Genomic DNA, 14,451 nt, shown 5'->3' with positions numbered 1-14,451 from the left:
AAAGTGAAAGTAATAGTAATATAGTGTTTGATTGATTATTCAAGATCTTTGGCATTGTTTGGAATTATTTTGGGAGTTGTTTTCGTTTTATTTTGAGGAAATATGTTTTGAGGAAATAATTTGAGAATAAAAATAATGTGTGTTTATAATTTGGGAAGAGAGAAAATATACAGTAGCATTTGACTGCTATCATGTGTGAAGTAGATAGAAATTTTTGAAATTGTTGTGAGAATTGTTTTTGAAAATATAAACATACACGAATTCGTTTCCATCATATATGGAGGAGAGAGAAAATTTCGAAATTGATGTGAGAACTTTTTTGAAAAGCTAAACAAACACGAATAATTCTTCCATCATATTTAGAGGAGATAGAAATTTTTGAAATTGCTGTGAGAATTTTTTTTGAAAAGCTAAACTAAAGTGAAAAATTCTTATATCATACCTGAAGGATGGAGAAATTTTTGGAATTGTTGTGAGATTTTTTTTTAGAAAAGCTAAACAAACAAGAAAAATTCTTCCACCATATCTGGAGGATAGATAAATTCTTGAAATTGTTGTGAGATTTTTTTTTTAAAAGATAAACAAATAGGAATAATTCTTCCTATTGGTGCAAATAGGAATAATTCTTCCATCACGTCTGAAGGAGAGAGAAAATTTTAAATTGTTATGAGATTTTTTAATAAAAAGCTAAACAAACACGAATTATTTTCTAGAAAATAATAGAATTGAGATGAAAATGCAACCAACCATAAGTTAACCTTTTTTTTTTTTTTTTTTTTTTTTTTTTTAATTTAGGGTAAATTACAAACACCCCCCTGAGGTATGGTCAAATTACAAAAACCCCCCTCCTGTTTGGATAATTACATCTACCCCTCAACTATGATTTTTTCTTACACCTCCACCCTTACGGTGCCAAATTGAACATAATCATCTAGATTACGTGAAATGTGCTCTAGTTTGTACTCGTTTTGTGTAAAAATACAGTTTCCGATGCACCACAAACTGATATATACAAGCTAAAAATCACATATTATGATCATCTTGCTTCATAATGTAGAGTTTGAATGGGATAAAACGGGTACAAAAGTGATAAATTCCATATAATCTCGAAGATTCCACTAAATTTGAGAAGTTGAGGGGATGGTTGTAATTACCCAAACAAGAGGGGTGTTTTTGTAATTTGATCATACCTCAGTGGTGTTTGTAATTTACCCTTTAATTTATAATTGATAATTGAAGACTTGAAGTCTGCTTATCAAGTGAGTTGAATTCAGCCAGATAACAACATGTCCCAAGTTCAGAAGTCAGAAAATAGGTGTGAGTTGGCGAAGCACCTATTTTCTTTCACACCTTTTTTTTCATCAAAAAGGCATATACCAAGAATATGCCCTCTCCATCAATATTCCAATAATGGTTTTATTATTTGGGAGAAGAATCCAGATTCCAAATTTCAAAAACCCGCAATGAATATAACAATTAACAAATTAAAAATAAAATATGAAAAATTAGAATAATCATCCCTTCTTCATTTCCTCAAACCTCAGATTACAAAAAAACTAACACAAAAGTAATGGGGAAAGAGAGGATTATCTATCAAACACCTAATTTACATAGATATAATAGCACTCTGTTTTTATTCTAACTAATTCTCAAGCGAAATCCGCCATTGATGACGTCACTCCTCCATTTATTATCCATGGGTGCCCTGTAATTACAATTAATAATTGTTAATCAGCAAAAACAAAAAAACAAATTGCAATAATTTTCAAATAATTTTTGATGGCACAATTTCAATTTCAGAGTAGAACTTACTCAGAACTTGTTCAGCGGATAGTCTCCTGGAAACATCTCTACAAATCATCTTCCTCAACAGATCCTTGGCCTCCGGCGACACCGATCGGAAAATCTTCGTCGGAAACCTCAAATTACCCCGCAGCACCGCCTCGAAAGTCTCCGCCGGACCGTCTCCGAAGAACGGCGGCACACCGGCGAGCATTATGTACAGAATTACCCCAGCGCTCCACACATCCACCTTCTCGCCGTAGCTCCTCCCGGTCAGCACCTCCGGCGCCACGTAGTACGGCGTCCCCACCACGCCGCTCATCTCGGAAATGCCGCCGAACAGTTCGGCGGATCCGAAGTCGGCGAGCTTCAGCTTTCCACGAGAGTCGAAAAGAATGTTGTCCGGCTTGATGTCTCTGTGCGCCACCCCCAATCGGTGGCAATAGGCGATTGCCGCCGTCAATTGCTTCAGAACGGCGGCGGCGTCGGGCTCGGAGAAGCGGCCGACGGAGGAGATGCGGTCGAATAAATCGCCGCCGTCGCAGAGATCTGTGACGAGGTGGATGTAGGTGGCGTCTTCGTAGACGTTGTGGAGGCGGAGGATGTTAGGGCAGCCGGAGAGGAGGTGGAGGATTTTGGGCTCGGTGTCGAGGCAGCGGCGGTCGATTGGGTCGGAGGAGAGAGAGTCCTTGTAGATGGATTTACAGGCGAATGATTCGCCGGCGGCGGCGGAGTAGCAGCGGTAGACGACGCCGAATCGGCCGCGGCCGAGCTCTTCGCACAACTGATAGTCTCGCTTTAGGCTATCGCACATGATATGGTTTTTTTGACTTTGTTGATGTGCGAGAGATTTCCGAAGGTTGGGGTTTATTTATAGAGAGAGAGAGAGACGGGTAAGCAGGGGGTATTTAGCTCTCAAGGGGGAATATTCTTTGAGAGAGAAATTGCAACTATAATTTATGGCAAATTAAGACCAACATTCTGAGGTAAGACAAAATTACGAAATATTTTGATAATCACAATCATCTTCATCGACTGTGTATCGTCTTACATGCCTACGTTTATAGTGTCAAATTTATCGATTGAAAGAAATGTTTTTTCATGAGACAATATATAGTTGATGGGATTGTTGTAATTACCAAAGAATGAGAAATTTTTTTTGTAATTTGATATTATCTTGAAACTTTAATTTTGCCCTATAATTTTTGTAGGACCAACCTTAGCACCTCTTGGTAATTTGTAATTATTAGAGAAGTCTCAGTATCAATTTTTTTTTTATTAAACTACAAAGTTAGTCAAAACCAATAAGATCCCTGTAATCCAATATTGCGATAGACTCGCCATATTTACGACCCGAGGTGTGTTTTAAACTTGAAAAGACCTAAATACTTTAAAATAAAAAAACAAACAGTTCAATCCCTTCAATTTTCAGAAAGCCCGTTCTTTCCCTTATATCAGGCCATAAATTGCAATTTCCACAAAAACCCATCAACTATTTTTCACGAAATTCGCCGCACACATACATCTCCCCTACAAAGTCCACCTCCAGCTATTTTGTACTTCTCATTAGTAAATCTCGTCACCAGTCGTCGCGAACGATAGAGAGGGACGCCATGTTCTGATTCATATCGGCAATATGTCGACCGAAAAGTCCAAATTAAAGAATCTTCCCTTCGATGATTTTTCCAGATCATGTTACTGTTGTACCAGAAGACTTGTTTAATTTCCGGCAACAATACGCTTCTTCCATTCCCCATTTTCCATTTTTGATTTTGCTCTGTTTCTTAATTCTACGAAAAGTTGATATCTCTTTAGGCAATGATTGGAGATTAAGTTCGAGGATTCGGTATCAGAGTAATTGATGCTATCCATGTATACAAGGCTTTGCACAATGCGTTTTGTGTGTGTACTATGGAAATTTCTCCGGTGAAGTTCTATCCCCACAGATGATGTGAGCCGTTGGATCAAGATGCATGGTTGAAGAAAGAAGTTGCATATGAATATGATTCATTGAGTTTCAAGTTTCCTTATTTCCTTGAAATCATGAGTTATATAGAAGGATTGTCTATAATCCTTATTTAACGTGAGATTGATAGAGAGAGGGGTAGAGAGATAATTCTCTAGAAAAAATAGATAAATTAAATTCCTAAAATCAAACACAATGTATTTCTAGTGTAAAGCTCTTGATGTCAAGTATTGATTATATACTTATAGAAATCAATTATTTTATGCCGTAACAGTTTACTTGTTAATGCAGAAATATGTTGCAACCATAATTCTTGTGTTGACATAGTTATTTACTACTAAAAGCAGAGTAAAGAATACAAGAAATTAATCTGGTTCGGACACAAAAGTGACATACATTCACGAGAATCTGCAAACACGATTTTACTAGTTCAGATTTACGGTGTATATTTTAAGACCTAATAAACTATTAAAGACTCTCTTACTCAAACTTCGTGTTTCTTCACCGAAGCTCCTCTTCCCAATCCTAGAACTTCCTCCCATAATTTATATGCTTGTGTTCGTTCCATTATCAATGAAATTGCGAATAATAGGGAAATAAAATATTAAAATTGTTCCTAAATTGAAAAAAAATAAAAAAAAAAAAAACCTAAGTGGGGAGAAATATTAAATTATTATATGACTTCTCCACTAATACATATAACTCTAATTTTGAAATAAAGATATATACATACTCAATCGACATAATTCACTCAAATTTAATAACAGACATAACAATAAAAACATATATAAAAAGGCAAACAAAAACAAAAAGTGTAAACCATATAAAATAGATTAAAATACACATTAGCCTCACTTATAGTAATTGCGTTGAAGAAAACGAGAGAGAAATTTAAGGGTGGTTCTTTACTGCAAAGGGGGAAAAAAAAGAGAGGTGGTGGTGGTTGTGCTGGTGGCCGGTGGTGGTGGTGATTGTTACTTAGTTTGGGAAAATGTAGAAAGACATATATAAAAAAATCCGATGCAGTGTTTGGAAGCGTTTTGAAACTTATTTTGATTTTATTTTGAGGAAATATGTTTTCGGGGAAAATTTTGAGAATGAAAGAAATGTTTGTTTATATTTTAGAAGGAGACAAAATAAACTGTAGCAGTCAAATCACGTTTAAAAGTGTTAGAAAAAAATATTTTAGAAGAAAAAATTGAAAGATGAAGTGATATTTATTTGTTTTTTAGTGAAATCATTTTTTTACTATGTTCCAAACATGGCAATGCTAACGAATTGGCCATACTATTAAGTAGTCAAATCGAAAAAACTACTAAAAAATCAAAAATCAATTAAAAGTATCGAAAACAACTATAAACTATCGAAATCAACTTAAAAAAATAATAGGATAACGAAAACAACTATAAAAAATAGCAGAATAACAAAAACAACTATAATGTTATAAAAGATACTCGACATCAAAAGCATCACAAAACAAATTAAAAAAAAAAATCAAAACGATGGCGACGACGGGGCAGAGGCTGCGGCGGCAAGGTCACTAGATCCGGCGGTGGACATTAGGGGGAGGTAGGAAGCGATTTTTGAGTTTTTGATGCCGTCTTCTACAACTAGATCGAGAATTGCAGTGATGGCGGCGGCGGCGACGGGGCGAGATCTTCATATCTGGCGGCTTCGACTTTATTGTTGAAGGAGCAAAGATGCGCTATGAGCGCGTCCTTGAGACTGTTCCCAAAATCGTCGGCTCATGTTATGATTTTCAGGGGTGGGTGATGGAGGCTACGATGGAGTGGTTCTTGTTGCACCATAGATTTAGTCAAGACATAGTGAAAAGGGACGAAACGGATTATGGGGAGAATGACATAAATGAGAGAAGAGAAGGTGATGAGAAGCGGTGAATGGCGTAAGAAAATTATAGCAGATGTGAAATAATAAAGCATTAAGGGCAAATTATGTATTATGCATAGCACTTAAAAAAACATTTAATTTAATGATTAAGGGGTGTTTGACTAATATTGAAAAATGGTTGTAACCAAATGTGTTGGGGGTTCTCACTAATAATCTATATTATATATCAGTAGAAAAACGCAATTTACGTCCACCGTCTGTGTTTCAGAGAGTTTTTGTTGCATGAGGGGGCTAGAAATCATCAGAGCTACTTTGTGCTGCTGCTGATTAAGGTTTTCTCTCTTAATATAAAAACTTTCAGTTGTCGCAAAAGAAATCACTTTATAAAACGAAATTATAAGTTTGATAGGGTGGATGAAAAATATGAAGGCATGTAATGACCCTAAGCTATTGGTAATCAAGATTGCATGCTTTTGTACATTGAATAATCTATATATATATATATATATATATTATATATACTTTTTATAAAAGTGTGAATGCAATAGGTGCTTCTTTCCTTTTTTGTACGGACAAAAAAATGCCCCCATATAAGAGATTCTAAATATAAGATTTCAAGGACAACAAAATAATTTACACTAATGATAATAATAATTAACCTTTTATCATCTGTCGTATTGGTTTCTCGAAAGGAATAAGAAGCTCAAAAGTCCTAATTATTTAATATATAATTAATTGTTGAGTTAGAAGAAAATAGATCATAGTTTCCATCTTTATAATTTCTCTTTCATCGTCTTTTCCATTATCTTCTCGATTTTTAATGAAGTTTTATGTTGCCATTTATGAGTTATTTCCTTCCTTCATTTTCTCTCACCGTTCTCCTAATCCGCTTTCTTACCATAGAGTTTGGGAAATCGATATGTCTGTAGAGATTTAGTGAACGCAAATAATATAAAAAAACCACTAGACCTACAAGTATCCAATGAACTCTATTTACTCATCGAAGGACCGATACAACTGAAAGTCTTATATGATTAAAAAGGGAGAATTACATGAGAAATATAAATAAACATCATGATTTTTTATTTTATTTTTATTTTATGAGAATTTGTTTGCGCTAGAACAAATAATCAAGGAAATAAAAAACAAGGGCAATCTATATAATATATAAAAGTTGAATTCCATAGCTAATTGATTGACATTTGGCAATTTCAATTGATGACATGTCAACAATTTTATCCCAAGTGGCGAATTGATTGGTGGAAATAAATCATCAAAAAACATGTCATCATTTTCCAAAATTAGAGGTTATTAGATATATTTAATTATTTTATTAATATATTTATATCCTACCATTTATAAAATGCTCTAAATATATCAACTTTCTTGGAAACCCTAAATAAATTTATTTTTGAATTTCATTTTAAAATTAATTTAATTTGAATTTAGTCAAATTTGAGTTAAAATCTTCCCTTATTATAATTGCATGATTGGTGGCGTTACGAATTTTTTTAATTTTAATTCCTAAAATTGGATTTATATTAAAAAAAAGTGAAATGCTAAATCCCACACTATTTTTACCAAATCATGCACATAATTAAAAATATTTATCTCTCTAAAATGTTCTCTCTCCTTTCCCACCCTTCTTTTTTTCCCTAATTTTTTCACAATATCACACTAAAAATATCCCTAACATTCCAAGTTCGAATTTCACAAAAATCTTCACATGTTCAAACTAAAATAAAGTTGAAATTTGAAGAAAAAATTAGAATTAATATGAATTTGAATAATTAAAAAGGCTTAATGAAATTGAATAAATACTAAATAAAACAAAACTCATTTTCTATGATTATTCACCTAATGAATTTTGAGTGACTTGGATAAAATCATTTTAGAGAGAATTTTAGTAGAGAGAAAATATTTTTTTTTTAATTTATGTGTGGGATTAAGTAAATTTTAGTGTAGGATTTAGCACGCCCCTAAAAAAAAAATTGCAGAATAAATTATTTGATATTATACATTTTACATGAGCATGACTAGAGAATATGTATTTTTTTACTAATTTAATATTATATATTAATATTATCTGTAAAAAAAGAAAGATACATGTTTGAATTTACTATCTTGCGAAAATTGACACTATTTGTTATGCCATGTGTAGAGTAATGTACTCACAATTATTTACCATATTGAAAATTATACTACATGAGTTTCATGTTATTATTTAAATAATTATTTTTTCTTCACTGAATCCAGTGACAATAAATTTTACGATTGATTTAACTTTTTAAATTATATACTAATTAAAATACAAATTTTATCATGATTATACTAATAAATTGAATAACCTAAGTTTAGTTTAATCAAATCATAAAAAAAAGAATTGATTTTATATATTTCAAAATATAATAATTCTAAACCTTTGGAATTAAATTCGTTTATCCACCTTATTTAATGACTAATATTAAGAATATCAATTGTTTTGTTCAAAATGTATACTGATCGTATACACTATATATTGTATTCTATTAATAAGTATTTCATTATAACTCTAATAAATATAAATAAGTAAATATCTACAGCAACTCCAACCCAAAAGTATCAAAATGAGTTTATAAATATTTATGTGCTATTTAATATTTTATTTTGGTATTTATCTAAATGTATTTGCTCCAACCATATGTATTAAATAGTTGTTAATTAAATATATCTAATTGCCACATGTTATTTTCTAAATGGACACTGAGGTGGTTAAATTCATAACTCATGTTTGATATTTTATTCTGCATGATTGCATAATGTATTTTTACATTCTAAAAGATGAAAGATCAAAATACCTCATTTCATAACTCTATTAGAATTAAAAATTACTGTTTTGGAGTATAAAAATGGTGGTTAAATGTTCTTATAGCTCATTTAATAATCCCACTCGAAGTGCTCTTGCCGTAAATAGTTTATATTAATAATTCCCCTAATGTTTGTTTACGTCTTACATCGACCCCCTTATGGTATGATTTTTCAAGGAATTTTTTTATTACGTGGAATATTCCAATAATGCTTATTGTACCCTGCACACACGACATTTCTTTATGGTATTTTTTAAAGACAAAAATTACTCTCAGGTGAACTTTACACGAAATCTTTATTCTTCTTAAATAACACTTTCACAAATTTTTATTATTACCATGACCACCCCGAGGGTAATTTTTTAGTTTAAAAAGTACGATAATAGAAATGTCACATTTGCAAGGGTAGACTCCATACTTTTTGGGACATTACATGGAATAAAAAAGATTCCGTAAAAAAAACATACCATAAGGGGGTCGTGTAAGACAGAAACAAACATCAGGGCGAATTTTGGTATAATCACCGATAAGTGGGGGTGTTTTCTGTAATTTAGCCTAAGTTCAGGAGGATTTTCATAATTTATCTTATTAACAAAGATTATTGTTCTTTTACGTCTTAACGTTTGCTTATACCCTTATAATATTTTAATTAATCTTAATGCCAGTTTGATAATATAATTAAATATTAATTTCTGATATATTTAATATGTGTTTTTTTATGCTTCAGCTACCACACATAAAAAAATTGATATAAATGTTTGAGATTGAATATAATTGTTTTTTTTATATTAAATAATAGATCATTGCAAAAAAAAATTTATTGCAAAATCAGAATTTGTGATTAATATTAGTATTAGAATTAGAAATATAATTAAGATTCTTTGAATTAGTATTAGTATTAATACTAGAAATAGGATTCAGATTGTAATTAGGATTAATATATATACTATTAGGATTATGATTAATATTAGTATTAGAATTATAATTAAGATTATGATTATGCTTAGTACGATAATTAGTGACATGCATTAGTATTAATTAGGATTATGATTAGCATTAGGATTGGGATTAGAATTAGAATTAACATTAGCATTAGCATTTGCATTATTAGTATTAAAATTATTAAGCTTATGATTAGTGTTAGGAATAGGATTATGATTAGGATTACTATTAGAACTATTATTAGTGTTATGAATATAATTAGGAATACGATAAGGATTTGGATAATATTAGAATTACAATCATAATTAACATTAGCATAATAATTAGCATATCTAGATTATATTAGCATTAGCATCAAAATTAGTATTAGCATTAACATTAACAATATTAACATATTAGTATTAGTAATAGTATTAATAATAGTATTAGTATAATATTAGTATTAGTAATAGTATTACTATTGGTATTAGTATTAGTATTAGTGTTAGTATTAGTATTCGTATTAATATTAGTATTAGTATCAATATTAGTATTAGTATCAGTATTAGTATTAGTACAAATATATATTAGTATTAACATAAGTATAATTATCCGTATCAATATTATTATCGGTATCAGTATAAGTATCAGTATCAGTACCACAATATGTATCCGTACCAATATAGCTACCAGTATCTGTATCATTATTAGTATCGGTATCAATATCGGTATCGATATCAGAATAAGTATCAGTATCGGTATCGGTATCGGTATCGGTATCAGTATATATATATGTAACATTAGCATTAGATCATTAGCATTAAAATTAGTTTTAGCATTTATATTAGTATTAGTAATAGTATTAGTATCAATATTAGTATTAATATTACTATTAGTAATAGTATTAGTATTTTTACTAATATTAGTATTAATATCAGTATAGGTATCCGTATCAGTATTAATATCGATATCAGTACCATGATCGGTATCAGTATCAATATCAGTATATGTATCAGTATCGGTATCAATTTTAGTATCAAAATCAGTATGAGTATCAATATTAGTATGAATTTCAGTATCAGTATCAATATCAATATTAATATTTGTATCAGTATTATGTGTATAATATTTTTATTAGTATTTTTATCAGCATCAATATCAGTGTGAATAACAATATTAGTATCACTATTAGTAATAGTATTATTATTAATATTAATATTACTATGAATGTCAATATGAGTATCAACATCAGTATTACTATCAACATCAGTATGAGTATTAACATCAATATCAGTATCAATGTCAGTATCAGTATCACTATCCGTATCCGTATCAGTATCAGTATCAGTATCAATATCAATATCAGTATTTGTATCAATATCAGTAAGTATTAGTGTTAGTATTAGTATTAGTATTTGTATTAGTATTAGTATTAGTATTAGTATTAGTATTAGTATTAGTATTAGTATTAGTATTAGTATTAGAATTAGTATTAGTATTAGTATTAGTATTAGTATTAGTATTAGTATTAGTATTAGTATTAATATTAGTATAAGTATTAGTATTAGTATTAGTATTAGTATTAATATTAGTTTTTAGTATTAGTATTAGTATTAGTATTAGTATTAGTATTAGTATTAGTATTAGTATTAGTATTAAGGTTAGTATTAGGATTATAATTAATATTAGTATGAGTACCCGTATTAGTACGAGTATCAGTATTAGTATTGGTATCAATATTAATATCTGCATTACTATTATTATTACTATCAATATTAGTATTATTATTAGTATTAGTATTAGTACTAATATTGATATTAGTATTAGCATTAGTATTAGTATTAGTATTAGTATTAGTATTAGTATTAGTATTAGTATTAGTATCAATATTAGTTTCAAAATATTGAAATCAACATTGGTATTATTATTGGTATTGGCGTATACATCTTTTCTAGCTTTTTTGTAATATTTATAAGTTGTGTTGTTGTTTGAGTAATGTGCATCACTAATTGAATGTTGTTAGTGATAAACTTGCAGGTTATTTGAATATCTATTGTGTTACCTCTATGCTACTGTGTTTGTTGTTAAGTTAGTTATTTTGGAGAGGATTCACATGGTATAGTAGATTGCATTTCATGAAATAGAATTATACCATATGTTTTAAATTATTTCACTTAATCTTCATATCGTGCTTTGCGCCATTCGCATATTTTTCTTACTAATATTTAATTGAATTTCATATGTTACAACTCTGAATTAAGAGATAATTTTTTTTTTATTTCATTCCATTTTGTTTTACTTGAATTGGTGTTATTATAAAGAGATAATCGTTTAAATATTATTATTTTTATCATTTTAAAACTGATATCCGTGCAACGCACGGGTGAAGTACTAGTTGAGTCATGATTCATGAATACGGATAGACAAAAGGTATTAAACTAACTTACTTATTTCAAATTTAAATTTAATTGGATTCTACTTATTCAAATAAATTACCTACCTCGTAATATATTAACATAGTTTTCATTTATGCTATTATTGTATATTAATAGAGGGGCCATTTGATATACACGCCTAATATGGGAAATCTATAGGGATATGTTCACCTCTAAAAAAAATTCTTTGAGATACATCCCTGAAGAGGCAAAAAGACGAGGCAAAAAGACAATGCTGCCCTTACATGCGATTTTTGCTCTAACTGCATTCAGTATTTCCACCAAATTGCATTTAGCATTTAGCATTTTTTTTTATTATTTTTATTTTTTAATAATTTTTTTTTATTTAAAAAAAAATAAAAAAAATTAATTTTCTTTTTGATATTTTTTTTCCCGTAAAGTTTACTGTCTCGAATATGACTATATATGAATATATATGACTATAGTCATATTCTTGCTTCATATTGCCGTTTTTTTACATTTGCAACTTAAAATTGTATATTTTCGATTATACAGTGTAGCTCAATCATATTTAACAAATTATAAAAAAAAAGACTATTGTTTATGAAAAAAATCCATCAACATCAGTGTACATTGGGAAAAAACCTACATCTTATATATGACCATACATGACTATATATAACTACAGATAACTATAGATGTGACTATATATGACTATACATGTGACTATATATATATCACATGTGCTTTACCGTGTTTGCAAGTTTGTTTGGTTGGTTTACAAATAAATATTTCACTCTTATATATACATCTCCACCTCCCTGATTGATGGTAGGATTGATTTAATACTGTTATTGAGAGTGGTTCTATAGAACATTTTATATTATAATTACATTCTAGAAGATAAGTATAATTGAGAAGTTTAAGTAAGGTCTTAGAATTTTTTACGACTTTGTACAAATTTCTATCTACAAGTGTTCTACTTAGGGCTTTAACATTTAAGATTTTTGTTTTTAGGCAGGTTTTTTTTTACTCTAGTAAAAATCTTTATAGCCAAAAATTTTATTCTAGTGAAAATATCTTTAGCTAAATACTGTAAAATATAGTCCAAAATAGGAGGATCGTGAGAAAATCTCCAATGCTAAACTCAATCTCTAATACGTAGAGTGCCACATGAGATATTTTGAGATTTTTGTTAAAAAATCATCTCTAATTCAAAGATTTTTGTTAAAAAATCATCTCTAATTCAAATATTAAGAAAAATCTCCAAATGATGTGGCAATGAGGTGGCACTTATGATTTTAGAGATTCTTAATATGACACTTTGAAATTGGAGTGTCATCTTGAGGATCTCTAAAGTGTAACTCATCCATTAATACAATTTTTATTTACTTTCTATTAAAAAATTAAGATAATTATATTATCTCCAAACCGTAAATGAATTTCACTATAGCTCTACTCTTATTCCACATTCTTCTACACTATTTTATTGGAGTTACATATTTCTCTGAAGATTCGACTTTCAGGGAAAAACACTAATTAATTACTTAATTTGTTTTAGCAATAATTTTCTCAAACTTTAATCAATTAAATTCATGTGAATCCTCTGACCTAAAATAAATGAACCATACGACGTACACGTGATCTATAGAAGTTGCTAGTTCGTATACAATATATGTTCGTGGTTTAACAAAAATGGGTCATGTGCAAAATATCCAAACCACAAGGGGTTTAGACATTCATTTGTTTTCTTTGTGAACATTTCCTTGTCGTTAAAACATAATCAATTAAACTGATATGGTTTAATGAACAAATTTTAAACCATTGTGGTTTGAACATTTTAAAGAGTTCATTAAAACATTGAACTAATGAATGTTAAAAAAAAAAAACTCTATCTACTTCTTTTTCTCTCTCTTGAAATATATAAATCTGAATAAATTCACTAGTATTAAATCATGAATGAAAAAGAGAATGAAAAGTTTTTCTCTTTTTGGCGGAATAAGTTTTTTTTTTAATAAATTAATAATTATAATTTTAATTTTAAAACCCAATAATAAGTGATGCTTAAGAAAATATTTGAAGTGTCGAGTGTTGCAGGATGTTTAGAGTTTTTCTTGAGTTTACCATTGGAAATGCTCTGACATCTCGTCTTTCTTTATTATTTAAATTTATTAATTATTGCGATTTCTTTTTCTTTTGCAAACACCATATTAAATCGATTAAATAAACAATGTTACTTTAAAACGCATCAACTATTGAGTATTGATGCAATATTTTTTTTTGAACTTTAGAAAACATTCAAGGCTTAATTCCATGGATTCGGTATAATTTATCATACGTTGTCGCTTCCTCTTTCATTCCGAAGAAGTGAGGCTCGTAACCGCACTTCCATGGATCGTTTTCACCTGGTTTATGAGGTGCAACATATTGTATGGCTAAAGAGGGGGAGTATCAATATAGCAATTGGATCACTGTTGGTAGCTGCCAGAAAAAAAAAACGCGGGGCTCCAAATGAATTTGCCATTGCCCGACAGACGGAGTTTTTGATCGGCCTTTCGGCGTTCATTTTGGTGGAGCTTTTTCTGCAGCCAATCAGAGAAGCCACATTAGCCAAGAATCATTAGTACATAATATTTGAGATGCTTCAATATGGCTTTGCTTACAAAACAGGCATGGAGAACACATTTACACC

At 29.8% G+C, this 14,451-nt stretch overlaps 1 protein-coding gene across 1 annotated transcript; it reads right to left on the bottom strand.

The window, feature by feature from the left end:
• Positions 1-1,505: 1,505 nt before the first annotated feature.
• Positions 1,506-2,675, bottom strand: LOC105962680 (phosphoenolpyruvate carboxylase kinase 1). The gene is made up of 2 exons (XM_012986993.2): positions 1,813-2,675; positions 1,506-1,705 (listed from the first exon to the last, which is right to left on the bottom strand). The coding sequence occupies exons 1-2, from the start codon at positions 2,594-2,596 to the stop codon at positions 1,650-1,652; spliced, it is 840 nt and encodes a 279-aa protein (XP_012842447.2). The 5' UTR covers positions 2,597-2,675; the 3' UTR covers positions 1,506-1,649.
• Between the last annotated feature and the right edge of the window lie 11,776 nt (positions 2,676-14,451).

Source organism: Erythranthe guttata, chromosome 6 (assembly GCF_056151865.1).
Source record: "Erythranthe guttata isolate IM_541 chromosome 6, IM_541, whole genome shotgun sequence".
NCBI classification, from domain to species: Eukaryota; Viridiplantae; Streptophyta; class Magnoliopsida; order Lamiales; family Phrymaceae; genus Erythranthe; species Erythranthe guttata.
Note: the sequence above shows the minus strand (reverse complement) of the source record. Positions and strands in the feature narration are given on the sequence as shown.

Excerpts from the sequence above, each read along its gene's own strand:
- LOC105962680 (XM_012986993.2), bottom strand. The coding sequence starts at position 2,596 with ATGTGCGATAGCCTAAAGCGAGACTATCAGTTGTGCGAAGAGCTCGGC. Across the intron at positions 1,706-1,812 it reads ATCCGCTGAACAAGTTCTGA|GGCACCCATGGATAATAAAT; the intron begins GTAAGTTCTACT and ends TTGTAATTACAG.